At 45.0% G+C, this 18,252-nt stretch overlaps 1 protein-coding gene across 1 annotated transcript in view; it reads right to left on the bottom strand.

The window, feature by feature from the left end:
- RYR2 (ryanodine receptor 2) overlaps nt 1-18,252 on the bottom strand; it is a 3,854,281-nt gene that overhangs the window by 2,212,929 nt on the left and 1,623,100 nt on the right. The window contains exons 26-27 of the mRNA XM_069607971.1: nt 8,871-9,030; nt 5,518-5,665 (exon numbers count right to left, since the gene is read on the bottom strand). Of these exons, the coding sequence (XP_069464072.1) occupies nt 5,518-5,665; nt 8,871-9,030 (308 nt within the window). The remainder of the gene's footprint in view (nt 1-5,517; nt 5,666-8,870; nt 9,031-18,252) is intronic.

Below are 18,252 nucleotides of genomic sequence, written 5' to 3'. Positions count from 1 at the left end.
CATCTGAAGGTGAGCTTCCCTCACTGCTTCTACTTCGAAATGTCCATCAACACTGAACTAAAATGTAGCCTTTGTGTTTGAAAATGACACAAATGCTGTTAAAATTCGGCATGACTATATTCAAGGTTCGTTGGTCAGTTTTTTGGCTGTTGGTTGCTGATTATTTTACTACTCTCAGCAACTAATCTTGAGATTAAAACCAAAGGACTGCCTGTTATGTTTCGATAGCACTAAACAAAAGGACCCCAAATGCACACCAATTATCGCTGATTCGCCTCCTGGATGACTGTCTCCTGAGGTTTTAGCATATCTGAAATCATCCAAGCAAGGAGGTCACCAAAATACTTAATTTCAATATTAAATAATGCGTATACAACTCCGACCACATAGACTGTGGAAGCAAGTCAAAACAGCACGCTTCCCGTCAGTGGGTAGGGGCAAAGCTACAAGTCCATAGTTTTGAATAATGTTTTTATCTATGGTCAGAAAGGCCAGAGTAGAGAGGCACTAACATACACAGCTTTCAAAAAACATGGAAAGATGTACTGCTTATAAACTGGGGTGGTATTATCAGGGCTCGACATTAGGATTGTATAAGCAGGAGCCATAGGCAGCTCCAGGATATCCTACAGTAACCAGTCACCAGGAGCTACCACTGGGGAACAAGGAGCTAGTTCATAGTGTTATACTAATCTAACATCCACATAAAATGCAGACATATACGTGTATCCATTATTTATGACCAATTAGGCTTTAAATGTCATATAGGTATGCCCTAATGTTTCTTTTTAGATTGTCCCAAATGCACAGAGTTAAGATCACATAGTTGTGTTTGTTCAGCACCAGTTGGCCTGGGGAGCCACATGTAGCTCCTGGTAGCTGTTGGTGTCAAGCTAACCAGGCTCTTCTGGGCTACAAGCAGGAGCTAAATAGCTCCCAGCTCCCCTCAGGCTCGAACCCTGTACTATGGTATATTTGTACATGGGAAATCACAGGAGCAAAAGCACAAATGCTGTTTGTGCATGCACTTTTACATTATCACCAGATCACAAGCACTCACAATGTAGTTGCACTGGTGTCAAGCAGCGCCTGATAGTTACCAAGTGCAAGATCACAGACCATTCTTAGCGGCCCCTTACACCATTGCTGCCATCTTACTCATTCCAATTACATTCATAACTGGCATACTATTTATATTGCCGCTCTTCTTGGTGGGAGGCAAGTGCATGGAATGCAATGACCTTTCATGATTGGGGGTTCCATCAGGGCAGCCTTGTGGAACTTTATTCCGCTTCCCATGACACCTGATAGAGGGATTCCTAGAACTATGACTACCATGTCTTTTGGACGTTTATGTGTTTAAAGGGTTTCCTCATATTCCTTCTGTTCTACCTGTTCCATGTTCTTTATAATACGCACATGCTTTAGTATTTTTTATAGCTTATTATTTTATTAAGGGCATTTATAGAGGCCGCACCTTCTTACCAATGTTGATTTTGAGAGAGCTTTACAAATCACCATATAAAATATATAAAAAGAAACATGGGCCTCGATTCCGGCGGTAATCCTGCCACTGCTTCCGGTGGGTTGCCACCAGACTTGTAACATTTTACAGGCGTCTGACTTCCTGGTGCCACCAGGACATTAGATGTACAGGCTTCACAGGATATCAAGTGATGGGAAATGTTGTGCCCCATTTCTGTGGAGTCGGGAATGGGTGCACGGAAGCACTGGCACCGTTGTCAGCGGTGCCAGTACTTCCATGGAAACCCTGCTTACCGGGGCTGATGCGCTCGGCAGGTACGTTGCTACTGGCACCCTGATTTCCGGACCAGCAGACTCGCAATGAACCTTAATTGAAAGAAAAGATGCAACCCACCAACTCCAAATTAATGCAACTGTACTACAAATCCTGCTTCTTTCACAGTTCCACTGCCCAGCTCTAAAATAATTATACAAACAATAAATCATAACGCGATTAAAAATTGCACGCATGATTCAGGAAATCTATCAAGGAGGGAACTAAGCATAAAGCAATAGGGAGACTTTTCCAGAAACATGTTGCCATATAGGGGACCACTGGCTTTTAGGTCTGAACTGTTCTGCCGTAGAGAGCAAAAGAACATGATTATCTTTGCTGGAGAGGTTCTGTTACTTCCCAAGAGATGGAGTTTTGAGGCCAGATAGACGGGGGTATTAGCTATGATATGATATGATATGACATCCACAACGCGCCTATACACAAGTGTTTCAAGGTGCAGAAATGAAGCCATGAACAAAAACAGAATCACATGTTCAGGCTCCTGCAATTAACTTCCAGAATCTCACAACTGTCTTTCATTCCCCAAACCAATACAGTTCTGCCACCTTCCATGTGGACCAAAACTAGAGACTGAACGACTGATGAAAAGGATTTCGATTTTAGCGATTTTATTTGCTGCATGCACATAGAGGGATCATCTGATATTCAATAAAAATTCCAATGAATTTTCAGAATCTGTGAAAGAGGGTTCAATCGCCACAAGGGAAAGTACGTTTAACCAGTATTGACTTTGCCCACTGAGCCACTATGAGCCAAACAGCAAAATATCAGTTCTTTAGATGAATCAAAAGCTATCCAACTCAGGAAAAACTGCAAGATAGAGAGTAGAGTGTCATCTGCATACTGATGGACAGGGATGCCAAAGTCTGAAATAATACCCCCCAGCAGCTCCACATGCAAGTTAAAAATCCTCGGTGACAAGCTAAACCAATGAGGCACACACAATGCATTGGCAGAGGGGGTGATGTGGAAGTCCCCACCTTGAAAGCGTGAAATCTTCAGAGGAGGACTTCAAAACAATCCACAAGCAAAACTGTATGCACACGCTTAGGGACAAGATGAACAGAAATGCCTCATGCTCAACTGTGTCAAAGGTTTCACAGGGATTCAGCAACAACAGTAGACAGGTATTAAGTTGTGGGGAGACCGGGTAGGTTTGGAATAACTTTATTGAGTGAATTCAAAAGTTACAGCAACAACCCCAGCCACCACCGCTCCCAGCCTCTCCGGATCACCAACTCCTTTCTTTTTCCAAACATAACATTCCCTTGCTCGAGAATTCTGCATGTCATCAACACTCTCATTCCTTTCTGATGTCACTGCCCATTGCACAAAAACAGTGATCAACCAAGTTAAATATTTACAAACCTTATGTACATAACACACCTCCTACCTTTATGGATAAAATGCAATTTATGAATAACCTCACACTATCACAATGCGTTTCCCCTATACTCTTTGAACCTTTGCCACCTTTTCTTTGTTCCACACTTCCCCATTTTCCAAATTCACAGAATTCCCCAGATCCTCTTCAACCATCATTCCCTAGAACATATAACACTTTCTGCACATTACTACCCAATTTAATCCTCACCACCGTTCCCGGTGTCATGTGCGTAGGCTTTACATAATTCAGCCCTATCAGAAACTGATGATCACTGAAGAGCTGCAATGATCAAAGGATGTTCACTGATGTGTCCGTGATGATGACATGCTACAACCAGGGAGACCAACTGACTTGGCTTCTCAGCCTGTTTGGACAAGCGTGTGTGGGGCTGAATGATTCTCCTGGGGCACAGCGACTTTTAACATAAAAGAAGAAAACAAAACTGATGAGGTGGGCCAGTCTAGAAGACACTGTACACAGTCTCTGGGAGAGGGCAATGGAAATTGACAGTGAAAATTAGAGACAAAAGGCGCTGGATCACATATCTAAGAGCTGAAATGTGAGAAGGATCAATTTGGAATCCACCACAAAGTAGACACTTCATAGTTTTGAGGAAGACACACCAATCTGCTCCTGCCTTAGCGTTCTTGTACACCCTTGCTGCCACCTTATTAAGTGTCATAGTTGTTCCAATTCCGTTAAAATTTGGAACGACTGCCTGTCAATTAAGCAACTTTCAGCACCAGCTGATAGAGTCCAAGGACTGAAAATGGCAACAGAACATTAGCCAGGGGGCAGCTTGTGTTTGCATCACTACATGACGATCTATTCCTGTGAAAGCATGAACACCCTCTTAAGGAACTTATTTCAGCAGGAACTCTTGAGACTGTGTTGCCTGCTTCCGTGGGGTAGATTATTTTCAGGAGAAGAGGGGTACAGTGATGCTAGTGGGAGCTGGGGGGTCCTGTTTGATTCACACAAGCAGTGCTATGAAAATTCAAAGACATTAGCAAAACATAAGATACCATTTGCCAGCTGCTAGTTTACAGGACATGGATTAATCATTGGCGAACGTTTCAATGTATTGACCAAAGTTACACATAATAAAAAACAGAATAGTTCAAATCAAGTGACAACACCAATTAAAACACAGATTCGTTCAGCAAAATCTGACAAATTGCTGGATTTGATTAACATTTTAGAATATTAACAAATAAAATACAATGGGCCTCATCACGAGTTTTGTGGTAACCCTTAAATGCGGCGGTAACACTATTACCGCCGCATTTAAGGGTCCGCCAAATCATGGGCTTGGCGGATTTACCCCCAGCTCTGAGCTCAGGGCAAATCCGCCGCAATTTCGCCGGTGATAATAGCGACAAACATTCCCCATTGGGCCCAATGGGGAATAGGAAATTCTCAAATGGGCCCAATGGGGAATTGGGACTTACCGTTCCGCCAAACCCATGATCTGGAACTAATAGCGCCGGGCGGTTTGGTGGCAGGGCTAATAGCCCAACTCTTGATGAGGCCCATCATTTGAGAAGAAAAAACTATATTTTCAACCAGGTAGGTTGAAGGTCAGGCCAGAAAAATACCCTTGTGCATTCTGGAAAGATCTGAGTGAATCCCCCCTTGTATATTGCCAGTGCTGCTATAAAGCACACCGGCACCGCATTAACTCTGCAACCACACAAGCAAGGACATAAGAGCACCAAGGTAATGGGCTCATTTTGTGAATATCTCAGGTGATAAAAAAACAATGTGATCACATCCACAGGATCTTCCCGTCTCACATCTCCGCGATGCGCTTGTAAATCATTGCGTGCAGGAGCTTCACCGTCTGAGGTGCTTAAAATAAAATACTGCCATTTTAAAGTTCAGCTACCCGGTTGAAATTTAAATAAAATTGGCTGCCATAAAGATTGATTCATTGTCAGAAGGTTGAGGCTTGTTTCAATGTTTCTGGGTCACAGTCGGCCATCACCAACACAGGGCACAATGAAGTGCTACACAAAGGGGACATTGACCGCTTGTATCACAGTCGTTGCACTGTTGGAGGAATCTTGATCCGATTTAGTGAACACAATATTGTAATGTGTTGTACCTTTTAAAAGTTCCACGTACGCTCACACAATCACCAGGAATTCCATGTTAAGGCGTGATCTGTATATGTGGTAACGCCCGACACAAATTCTGTTTCTAGGGTATCCCTTTGGATGGATTGTTGTTTAGAAACTCTTAAACTAAGCAGAATAGATCAAAAAATACATAGGAACACTGAAATAGCCACATGAGCAGCACATACCGTGATCTTGATCTGGGGCTTCAAGGTTGTAACCATAGCCAATGAGAGTTCGCACAGCTTCGCGCAGGCTATCCTTGTTTGACTTTTTGGTGCGATCATCTAATAGTGCATATGGAACAAGGCGTGGGTTTCTTCGGTTTTTGACATCCTAGAAACAGGAAATAGAGGTAACATGTTACTCATGTGTACTTTACATATATAAATGGGTCAGTATGCTTTTCTTAAATTTTCTAAGGATCCCTCAAAATACTATCCCCTTCTTAACCCATGGCCCTCGGGCCAGACACTCACAACGAAAATGTGTATGAGTCTTTCCAAAAGGCGCTTGACTTCTTCAGATTGAATTGAATCAGGTTGGTAATATATTGGCTTATAGATTTTCATGGAATGCAATGGAAATATAATATCAAATCTGATGTTGAAAGACAGTCAAAGCCTGCCATTGGCCTAGTATCTACTACACGGTTGCTACTAAATATAGGGTCCCTGCATATGGTGTAATGGCCAAACTGGGAAGGAAAACAGTGACACGTCTGGGATAGTATCCAACCAAGACAAGATTGAAATACAATATTACTCAAGCAGGAAAACCAGTGGTTATATCATAGACTCTTGTTCAGAGAGGAATTGCTATAGCATTTCGGTGCTGGACTGCCCATGTGGGTGGGACAAAGACTGATATGCAAATGGATATTTCCCATCCGTGAAAGGTACAGTGAGCAAAAAGTGTGTGCTGCATACTCTCATCTCAGAACAGGTTATCATGCCATGTTCTTTCTGGAGAGGAGCGCCTGCTATCTTTTTTGAAATATTTGCAAGGAACTTGGGGTTGGTCACCCTGAGTTACCTGGGGGCAACCAGACGTGGACTCCCTGCTCACTGTACCCAGAGAGGCACAGCTTCACCTCACTCATGAGGCCCAACAAGGCTGAAACACGTGTATGGGGTTGCTGTTGGTACTCTTGTTCAGAGAGGAATTGCCATAGAATTTCGGTGCTGGACTGCCCATGTGGGCGGGACAAAGATTGATATGCAAATGGTTATTTCCCATCTGTGAAAGGTACAGTGAGCAAAAAGCGTGTGCTGCAAACTCTTATCTCAGAACAAGTTATCATGCCATGTTCTTTCTGGAGAGGAGCATCTGCTACCTTTTTTGAAATATATCATAGACTGATCCAATGGAAATATGCCCACCTTACTATGTTAATAATCTATCAATATTCTAGTGCCATAACATACACAATTAAAAGAAATGCTTTGCTGCTATTATATGACATAGAGCTGCTATGATGTGCCAGGGTGCAATTAACATATATCTCAGTTGTGTAATGTATAAAATGTAAAGGGGTTTTGTAAAGCAACGCCTGCCATTTTAGGGGCCCTGCTGCCCAAGAAAAGAGTGGGGGGCGCGGGTTGTTTGTTTTTTAAGCGGGATGAAGGGAAAGGCAGTTGTGAACACTGAGGCATTGATGTTAGTAGGTCAGAAGAATCAGAGTCCTGAGTGTAAGTTACTGATTGTCTCAGGATAGCTCAGGGGCAACTTTCTCGCCTTGGAAGCAAGATGTCACGGAGCAGCACAGGTTCGATCGCTGGGTCTGTGCTTAGAAACCTCTGGGTATTAAGCATGTTATAAATAACCTATCATATCATATCATATATCATGGGGACACTTGCCAATGGATTTCATCTGCAAGGTCAACCCCAAGATCAAACGATTTGTAAGACAGGACTGCAAGACCGTGCCAGCTTCTGCTGTGGGTTGTGAGTGTGTGCTTGTGATAAGACCGGAGGAGGGACCAGGGCATTGCCCCATTAATGTGGTCTGTCTGAAGGCACTTCACCGCCACGTGTGAAGGTTGATTTAAAGTACTAATACATGATAGTGTGAGCAGCTGAGAGGGGGACGGAGTGGGATTGAGTTAGCAACAATGACACTCTTGGGTCAGGATTATTTCCTGAATTGGTGTCAACATTTGTCCAGGTGAAGAGTTCCTATCAATCTGATTCTGTTGGTTGAAGCATTTTGGTGGCACAGTGTTTACTTAAATGTTCAAGGGGAGGGGCAGTAATATCTTGGGTCAGCTCTAATGTTCCAGGTGCTGTGTCGTCAGCCAAGTTCTGTACTAGACAGGCCATGCTGCTGACAAAACATCCATTGAGTTCAGCATAAGCGCCAACCTAGCAGCACGGCCAAATAAGGCAGAGTTTGCCCAATATACCTGGAGAGTGCAATTTTCCAGTGCTGATGCTGAGCTAGGCGTGGACTGCCAATTGTCTCGCACACTGTCCTGGCAGACACATATTACTCTGCTACTTTTCCTTTTGCTCTGCAGAACAGGAGTACGCAATCGTCCCAGTAAAGTACACATTGTAACTTTAAATTCCATTGCAGGATTAGTACACATTGGACTAGGCGCATATGTGCACCCACCCCACCTGGGCACCTACCCCTCCTTTGCTCCCCATGCATTTTCTCCTCTTTGTTCTTCACCACTGTTGGTGGTAGCTCCTCCACTGTGAAATGCAGGTACATCCCTTCACTTTCACAGAACCTTACTTTCCGCCCCTTAACCTCTTGGACAGGAAGTGAATCAGATTAAATGACATGAACTACAGCAGATACACTTACTCCAATCGAACTATAGGACCGTTGCTTTTGCTGGCACTGGTATCCCAGTGGCCTATAAGCATTACCAGCATGGGTGGAGGTATAGAGCGATGCATAAGCTATGCAAAACAAGCAGAGGGAATCTGAGTCTGTTGGCATTTCACATGGAGAGCATTACAAGTGAAATACATCAGCCACACCAGCAAAACCTTATTGTGCTCCCTGACAGGTCTGTACACTGGACTGCTAGACATGCAACCGACCACTTCTGCCTATCAGGGTTGTCCAACTCCAGGCCTCGAGAGCCAGATCCATGTCAGATTTTCAGGATAACCCTCATTAATATTCATGAGAATAATGTGCATACAATTCTAAATTTATGCCCATTTTGTCTCATTAATATTAATGAGGGCTGTTCTGAAAACCTGTCAGGTTTCCGGCCCTTGAGCCATGTAGTTGGACATCTTACCTCTGCGCCCTAACACAGCTTTACAGTAATATGTGTAAGTTATGAAGATCATTAATACAAATGAAAATGTTTTTTCACTATTTCTTCTAAAGAAAACAATCTGTAAAATGAGCAGCGTTATTTAGAGGTAGAACGTAAATCGGGGTACCCCTCCTTCCATCTGGATGCTCAAATGCAAATGTGAATGACTCCTCATGAGGTGTGGCCATCCCTCGGGTCCAACACTCCACTCCCCACAGCACCAGCGCCATCATCAGTGAATCCGGCTGCACCCACCTGCTGGATTCCATAGGTCCAGCCCTGCCTGATGCGGTCTCGCGCCCACACGTTGTGCGCATTCTCCGCCAGTTTATCCACCAGCGCCTCTTGAGAAGTGGTCAGCTTGATGAAGTTCAGGTCCATGGGTGCGGGCGTGTACGCGCTCGTCAGTTGGTAGCTGTAGCGAGGAAAAATACAGCAAGATGTAATGCCATGTCACAATTATACAGCGCATTCCGGAGACAATTCACCCACTGCGTAATGGCCCAAAATGTCGCCCTCACAATTACGACGGACGAAAATGCAGAGTATGTGATATAATGGTAAAATCAGGGACCTGCAGAGGTCTCCCCCCACATATGTCGTGTAGAGGGGATTTAAAAAAAAAAAAGGGTCGCAATAATCATATAGATCCCTTTCGTGTTTCGCTTACAGAATATCATGATAGCTGTGCTCGTGGGCAGATGGAAATAGGAACATGTGCGGGCCTATGATAAATAGCGAGCAGTGTATACCATGCCAACCCCTTATGCAGTGCCCTTGAAGGCCACCATACAATTTAAGCCGTTGTTCTCTCTGTCTATGTGTTTTTCATAGCAAATAACCTCCCACTTCTTGGGTATTGAGAATGGCAGGCGCCGCTCTCCATCTAGAGCAGCTCTGAAACCCATGGGTCTTTCCTCTTCAAACTAAAACAGGAAATGAACGCCCTCGCGGACGCGCATGCTCAGTCATTCTCATGGCCTTCACTACATCTCCAGCAGATGTGAGAAATCGCCACTTGCAACAATCTGCCCCCTCCATGAACGGCTTAATGCAGCATACGTGCTTTGTCTTATGTGCCTCGCATGTGTGAAGGTATTTCTGGCCACAGTGTCATCCATTCGCTAGGTTTATCATTCAGCCAAAGAGTGATATATCTCGGACACTGCACATAAAATTGCATAACAAACACATTTCATGTCCTTAGAAAAGTGTCCAAAATCAAAAGGGAGACATTAAAACATTAAAAAATGAGAAATAAAAACATCTCTACCGTAGCAGCTTTCAAACTAATACAGACAAACATCCAGGTACAAATCTATAAAAACATGAGTGTATTAGTAAATAGATGGCTCCATTGGGGCGCGCACACATAATTCCATATTGGCAAACATCACTTCCTGTAAAGCACGCAGTATGACGTAATTCCCCTCTTCATGCCCCGAGCTTCCTTCGGGTACTGCACAATTCCTTGTAAGGTGCAGTCCTCCTGGCATGAGAGACATGAAGGGACAAATCCACTATACAGAAATAAAAAGTAGTGGAACACAGCTCCTGACCGTTCCTGCTCACTTCAATCACTGCTCAAAACGTGATTCACTCGGTCACACCCCGTAAAAGACACAAGCCTGGTTTCAAGGGTTCACGCAGAGCAGTGTCTCATTGGGTCTCATTCCGAGGTTGGCGGTAAGGGGTCAATGGCGCCGGTAAATGTGCCGGAGCCGTCAACCCCTTACCGCCCCATTACGAGTCTACTTGCGGGACCAGCAAAGGCTTACCGGTCCCGCTAGCAGACCAGGGTGCTAACAACGGGCCCGTTGCTAATGGGCCTGTTGTTAGCACCCTCCCCATTCCCATTGAGCCCTATGGGGGCTCAAATGGGGATGGACCGGGTCCGGGTTCCCTGAATGGGGAAATACCAGGCCCTCCATGGTTGGAATGGCCCGGTACTCGCCCATTGAGGGAACCCGGACCCGGTACCCGGAATGGAGGTAGCCATGCCGCAAATTGCGGCATGGTTACCTCCAAGGTCGTAGTGACCATCATGATATCAGTCACAGTGCCGAACTGAAGGTAGGAGAAGAAGCACGGTTTTATCCGACACGAAAAAAAAACAGCTTTTCAAATTGCCCTTGGGTGGTAAATAAACTTCTGTCATGTGACACCTGTACCCTGACCAGTCCTAGCTCTTTTACCAACAGTGCTTTACATGGGGAAGAAGGCACATACTTATGAGGACAACTAAACTACAATTCACAAAACGCAATGGGGTGTTGCTTCAAAAGCAAGTGTGGCCTCTTTGCTCTTTGATTGTCACTTGCCCAGAATTTCCTCTCCACACAAATGGGCTGTTTGATGTTGTGGCAACAGTAAGACACACCTACACATTTAGAACACGGTAAAAAAAAAAAAAGAGCAAAGTGATTGTATAATCTATACCTGTGTCGTGGCTTATTAAAACACTAAACTGCAAACGGGACATCCATGTGCAATCCCCCAAATGAACCTGGAGTTACAAGCACTTTTCAGTCCGGATTCCGAACATTGTGCGAGCGAGTCACGCTGATGTTCTTTACGGTTCCATGTCATTTCATAGCGGGATGTTTTTTCGCGTGGTTTTTTACCGCGGATATTTTAATGAAAAAACTGATCGAATTATATTTTTTTATTTTTGGGGGTTAGCCCCCAATCCCCATCCCCTTTCATGTTTTTGCTATTCTCGAACACCCACATCCCATATATATATATATTTCTCTAAACCCCCTAAAGATTCGATCTGTTTTTTTTGTAAAGAAAATCACGGTAAAAACCCCTGCGAAAAAACATCCTGCAATGAAAAGATGTCGTACTGCTCTTAAGTAGCTGCTGGGTGTGTTGTCTATAAGCGTAAAGACTGAATTCTAGTAAAATGGAAGTGGAGACATGTTCTTTTCTGGGTATATGCCAACTTAAAAGTCATGGAATGAGATGTGCTGAACATATGGGAACAAATGGCGTTAGCCTTTGTAAAATAAAACTGTTTTCTGCTGGAATATAAGATCAGCATGTTAGCAAAGCTGCCCACGCATGTTCAGTATTCTATCATTAAACAGTAGCAAAAAGTGTGTCCCAATAAGCAAGCACTGGACTTTACACTACTTGCGTGAATACACTGCTTATAAATCAACTGCAGGAAGGCACACTTGGTTAAGACATTTGTATTGCACCAGGAGCTAGTTCATAGCTGCAACTAAGGTATTCTGTTTCAGAACAATGCTTACAAATAACAATGGTTAATCCACACAGTTTGATGTTACTGTGCAACAGAACTACCTCAAAAAGATCCCAGCGTGTGTGTTTAGGGCAAGTAGTGGGTGGGAATAGCCAGAGGTATAGGTTATAGCAGCGCTGGTCAATGGGCCGGCTCTTGCCGGGTCTGAGACCCGGCATCAGACGCCTGACCGGATCTAGGACCCGGCCTGTCTCAGCCCAAACCAGGCTTTGCTGGGGGAAGCTGGGGGCTCCCTGACCCATTCTGCGCTGTCCTCCTTTCCCCAGCAGTCACCAGCGCGTTTCCTGCCTCTATTTGCTCATCACGTTTTCGTTCTTCTGTCCTGAAAGGGACACCACGGGAATCAATAGGCCATGAATATCACTGGGACGGGGGCCATCACTGTTGAAAGCAGGGGTGTTGCTAGGTCTGGAAAAGATCTGGGGCTATGCTAATTTTGGGACTGTTGGGACTGGGGGCTAGTTAGCCTTTTTGGTTGTAACCCCTAAGCTTCTATCCACCCGGGACTATAGCTTCTATCCACCCGGGACTATAGCCCCCTTAGCCCACCCCACTAGCAACGCCTCTGGTTGAAAGCAGGCTTTCTACATGCCGGGCGCGCTATTTATTTCCAAATGTGCATCTTACATTTTCATAGAAAACAAAGTAATTTCCAAACTCAAAACTTTTGCTTATACTTGCATTCACTAGCTCACTAGTTTTCTTTGAAGTGTTTTTGTCACCAATACTCTGTAATTTGGGTGCCCCTTGCTTTGTATTTTATCTCAGGTTATATTTATAAAGATGTTATATGCTTGTCAAACTGGTAAATCACAAATAAATGCTTCTGTTGTGCTGACAGTTATTAGGAAATTAAACTGTGGGTTCATGGGTGCCAACTTTTGATTTTCACTACAAGGGCAGAAATACCAGCAACCTCTGCCCTAAATATAAGCAACCCATCGCATCCCCAGTCCAAACCATTGACCAGCCCAACCCATCCCCTGGCCAAACACATTTTTTATAATGTATAGCACTTTTTTTTTTTTTTATATAAGAAATTGTAAAAAGTCACACGATTAGCAACACGTTTTGGATATAAAACATAACAGCAACGGTCTGTCAACCTGCTGAGCTACCCTGGTATCTTTCTACTGTAGAGCGGGTCTATGGATTCCTTAATGTACTAACAATCCCTGCGTTACCAACATTACTTTGAATGCACCACTGCCATAGAAGAGATTTAAAGTGGAATTGATGTACAGTGTGGAGTTTGGAAAGAAGCAGCATGAAAGAAATTGCATCATTTTAAAACTATTATGTTGAACATTTCCTTTGAGCAGAGTCCAACGGCTAGCTCCGCCTCCTCAGAACCCCACCCCCTCAGAACTCCTTCCCCACCCCAGCCCTTGTGGGATCCCCCTTTAAATGTTTTCCATTTCCACTACTGGGTTATAGGCGGTGGATGGGTAGGTACAAACCCCAACCACACCCACAGGCTGTGTGTCCCTCTTCACATCCCCTCTTCTTCTGATCTGTACTCAAAGGCCAATAGTCTTGTCCTATAGGTGGCACTAGAGCTTCACATAATAGCCAACACTAAGAAAGAGGTTCCAGCTATGAGTGTGCTCCAGAGAGATGTGACCATCAGTAAGTCAGCATTAGGAAGTCACAGTGAACGAGTGATGACATAACAAACCTGTTTTTATTTTCATGGCAAAAGCCAGGCCCCACATGTATGAAGCGTAATATGCCTGGCTCACAATCTCAGATTAACTTGTTTTCTGAACTGCCAGCAGAGCCAAGATGGGAGGAAAGATATGGACACACCCAGGTACCATTAACTGCATCGCTGCCAGGCTGTTTTGCGTCACTGCCTGGTAACTTTACACAATACAGGCAGGTTTTGCAATGACATCTGCAATGATCGACAAGCACAACAATGGGCCTCATTCCAAGTTGGGGCGGTAAGGGATACCGGGCACCGGTAAGGAGACCGGTGCCGGTAAACCCTTACCGCCCAATTCCGAGGTCTGACCGCACGTCCTTTATGGGTCCCGCTAAGGGACCAGGGCGCTAATAAAATTTGCGGGCCCTTTATTAGCGCCTTCCCCATTCCCATTCCCATTGAACCCTTTGGGGGCTCAAATGGGAATGGGGAATGGTTGGTTGAATGGGGACTTACCGGGTCCTCCAGGGTCGGAATGACCAGGTAAGTCCCCATTCAGCCAGACCGGACCCAAGTTTGGAGGCAGCCATGGTGCTAATAGCACCATGGCTACCCCCAAACCCGGAATGACCACCCCCAATGACTTTGCACTCAATGGCCATTGTAAAGCTGACCTGTCCATCCAGCCAACAGTCTAATGCAGTGAGTTTATTGCTCACCCCAGACATCTGTGTTCCGCCTGTAGGATACAAGTTAGAATTCTGCAGCAGGGCTGACTCAGCCCTTTATCCTCTCTGGGTTGATTGATTTCATTAGATTGGGCAATAACACCTGCTGTTACAGAGCACAGAATTTGAAGTAATCCAGCAAGAAAAGATACACTAAAAAAGTGATGTTTTAAATATATGATGGGTCAGTCACTCAGGGGAAACCTCAGTGCCAAATGGCCCTGCTTTGCTGCAAAATGATCTGATTCCTGGAGTAATGCGATATGAAGCCCAGCTGCATTGTGCGCATGCCACGTGGCATTAGAACCAGAGCAAACACAGTGCAGATGGATTTGCAGTGGTGCTAATGAATGCATGTGAAATTCTGGCTCCATGTGTTTACATCTGTGCCTTTACACCTTCATTCATTGACATCTGTGCATTTGCGTTGTTTTATTTTCTTTAATGGGGAGAAACCCCAATTGTAATCGTTGTACCTGTGTTTTGCAGGTTCCCTGAAAAATGAGCAAAATCGATCTAAATAAAGATGCAAATGCATCGATGAAACTACATGTCATCGAAATTCCTTCATTGCATATATAAATAAATAATTGAATGAATGAATGAATGAATACATGGCTGACTTTTGTTGGAATACAGTGCTTAGTTCTGACGATTCTAGGCAACTTGAGGTCATGTAGCCTCTGGGGTGTAGACAGGATCCAGTGAACTCTACTACATCAAATGGGCAATAAAACAGAGATGCACTTGTAGGCGCCGAACGCCGGCGTGGGTTTGAAAAATACCAGGCCAAGCAGGCAAACTTTGCATAATTGATGCAATGGAAATAAATGATGCATAGCCACATAAATAATGCAGAAGAGTAAACAAATGAATCTCAGGAGACAGTATAATCATCATAATGAAAGATGAAAAGAATAGCAGATCTCTCTGCAGTAAATGACCTGCATGAATGAATTGATCATTTGGTATTTTATGGATTGACTTTAGTCTATTTTTATTAGACTATTCTTAAGGTTGACATAATGTTCCCGATTCATGGAATTATTTGCGTGAAAAATAGGGAACTTGCACGCCAAACTGCGTGCGTAAACCTGCTCGTCGATTAATGGAATCGAATGCACAGGTTTTTCTTCTGACTTGTGTGGATTTCGCAGTGGCTGGCATGCCCCTGAGAGGGGCAGAGTGCCTTGCGCGAGCCACCACTCAGAGCATGGGTGTGGCTTGCGCAGAGGGCTGGGAAAGGGGTAGAATACAGGAAATGGGGAAGAACATGCAAAAAAGTTGGCGTTATGAGGAACGCCCCGATTCATGGAATTGTTTGCATGCAAAATAGGGAACTTGCATGCCAAACTGCGTGCCTAAACCCGTTCGTCGATTCATGGAATCGAATGCACAGGTTTTTCCTCTGACTTGTGTGGATTTCGCGGTGGCTGGCATGTCCCTGAGAGGGGCAGAGTGCCTTGCGCGAGCCACCACTCAGAGCATGGGTGTGGCTTGCGCAGAGGGCTGGGGGCAGAATACAGGAAATGGGGAAGAACACGCAAAAAAGTTGGCGTTATGAGGGACGGCCGACAGGCAGTGCATCGCACGCCCACAATTGCACATAATTACATGTATTCAGGGAACCACCCAAGCAACCTCTTGGCAAAGATGTAGCCACGCAAAGCCCTCAGAACATCCACCACCCGAAGGCAGGCATAGAGGCACTTGTGCATCGGAATCACTGAGCAGAGGTGGTATTGCATGTCAGATTTGGGGGTGCGTGTACGCAGCAGGGGTTCCGATGTCACTTAGGGGTGAGCGTACGTAGTGCAGCGAGTTGCAGGAATGGATTCCGGGAGTTTGCACGCAGATGTTCAGAGTTTGTACGCATGTTGTTGGGGTGCAGTTGACAGTTTCAGGGGTCCGCTGTGCAGGATCCCCGAGGTACAGCCCTGCTTGCAGGGGACCAAACACACAGTTTACAGGATGCATGTATGCTCGCCGGGGAGCACGCAAAAGTAGCTATTTCTGGCTGTATTGTATTTGGGTGGGGACATGTCGGGGGTGTTCCTGCCACGACTTGCGTATACGTTTACTTTGCGGCACAATTCCATGAATACACAAAGCGCACAGAACAACTTCTGCACGCAGGCTCCCGGGATTTCGGCACACTCTCCTTGAGGCGGGCCCAAAGTGTATAGATAATTTGAATATTCTTTTGTTTGTGAATCTTGTGTAAGGTTGCATATTTTGACCATAACAAAATAATTTAAAAAAAGAATAACAAAAAAATGTTTTAAAAAGTGTCTGACACACAGAAAGCTGAAGCCATCATTTAAGCCTATTCCGAGACCGGAAATCCGAGGACAACATAGTGGCCGCTAAGGCCTATTAGTGACTTTTGATTGCATTACCTTGATGAATAATAGTGCCATTCTTGAGCAGATGCGCGTGCTAACGGTTACTGGCTATTCCATAGCTCCAAACGTGCCCCACGGTTCACTATGGCACTATATATGCATAGTTCTAAAGTGGGCCAATGCAATGCCCAAGGGAAATAAGAGAAAATAAATTAAACATGGCAGCAAAGGGTAAATAGTGAAAAAGGTAGAAATCGGGAAAGACTAATCAAAATGAATAGGTTTACAATGTGAAAGAGGTGCCACATAAAGTGCCCCTCTTAGATACAATTTGGCATCAGTACTGGCTTGTGTTGCACCAGATTAGGGGATGTTTACTGATCAGCCATTGCAAAAAAAAGACATTTGCACCAAATGGCCAGTATATCGCCTTATCTGGCGCAAGAAGTTTGCCAATCACAAGTCTCCAATTTAGGGTGACCAACTGTCCCGTAATTTGCGGGATTGTCCAGTAATTGGGGACTGTGTCCCGCAGTTTGCCAAGTGGCTCTGCGGGTTGTCCCGACTTGCTCTGTTCGAGCACAAATTGTGCTCGAACAAAGTGGCTCTACGGGACGTGGGTTGTCCCGACTTGCTCTGTTCGAGCACAATTTGTGCTCGAACAAAGTGGCTTTGCGGGACGTGGGTTGTCCCGACTTGCTCTGTTCGAGCACAATTTGTGCTCGAACAGAGTAAGTCAGGAGTCACAATTAGGCATGCTGGGGGCTGGGGCGGCCGCTGCAGGGCGCTGTCTCACAGACTAGCTGCCACTAGCCAGCCACTGTTATTCTCATGCGGTTATATTTGCTTAAATTATACAAAGCGCTTTTCGTTGTGTTGCTTACCAGTGACTGGAGAGCTTGTTTAAAAAAATCAAAACGTTGTGCTTTTTGGGGATGAGGCTGGCCAGATCCCAAGATCCGGCTACACATCTGATGCCGGATCTCGGATCCAGCGAGAGCCGGCTCATTGGCCAGTGCTGGATTCGCCCGGGCCTATTCACAGGGGGCTGAACCAGTAAAAAAGAAATATGTGTGCACAGTTGCAGCCGCTGCTGCTGCCTTCTCCTGTCCGTCTCTTGCCATGCCATGGAATTACCTCCAAAACATTTGCCACATGCCTAGCTCCTGACGCATGCCCGGCCGGCTACTGGCCTCTGGCTATCTGTGCGACCGTTTTTTATTTTATTTATTTATTTATTGAATTTGTTGATAGCGCACAGACCCAGAGGTATCACAGCACCAATGGTACAATTTTAGGAAAAGGAGGTCACAATATGGTGCATGCATACAACATAGTGAGTGAGTGTGTCCTAAGTGCATACAGCCTTTGAGTACCTTCCTAAATCAGGTCAGTCGGGTTGAGTTTCCCACCTTCGGACGTATGTCTCACTCAGGTATTATTCCCCAGCGTATCACAGCGTCCTTTCTTTAGAGCCTCCACCCATCCTGCCATTGGCCCACTCTTATCCCCAGTCCCTTAAACTGGTTCAAATGTATATCGAGCGGAGGCCAGGAGCACCTCACACATTAAACCATTGAACTGCCTGCACTCTGTTAACATCTTTCTCATCCCAGTACAGTTGTTATCTAGTGTTATGCAGCGC

This window comes from Ambystoma mexicanum, chromosome 4q (genome assembly GCF_040938575.1).
Source record: "Ambystoma mexicanum isolate Mex_15411 chromosome 4q, UKY_AmexF1_1, whole genome shotgun sequence".
Lineage (NCBI taxonomy): Eukaryota > Metazoa > Chordata > Amphibia > Caudata > Ambystomatidae > Ambystoma > Ambystoma mexicanum.
Note: the sequence above shows the minus strand (reverse complement) of the source record. Positions and strands in the feature narration are given on the sequence as shown.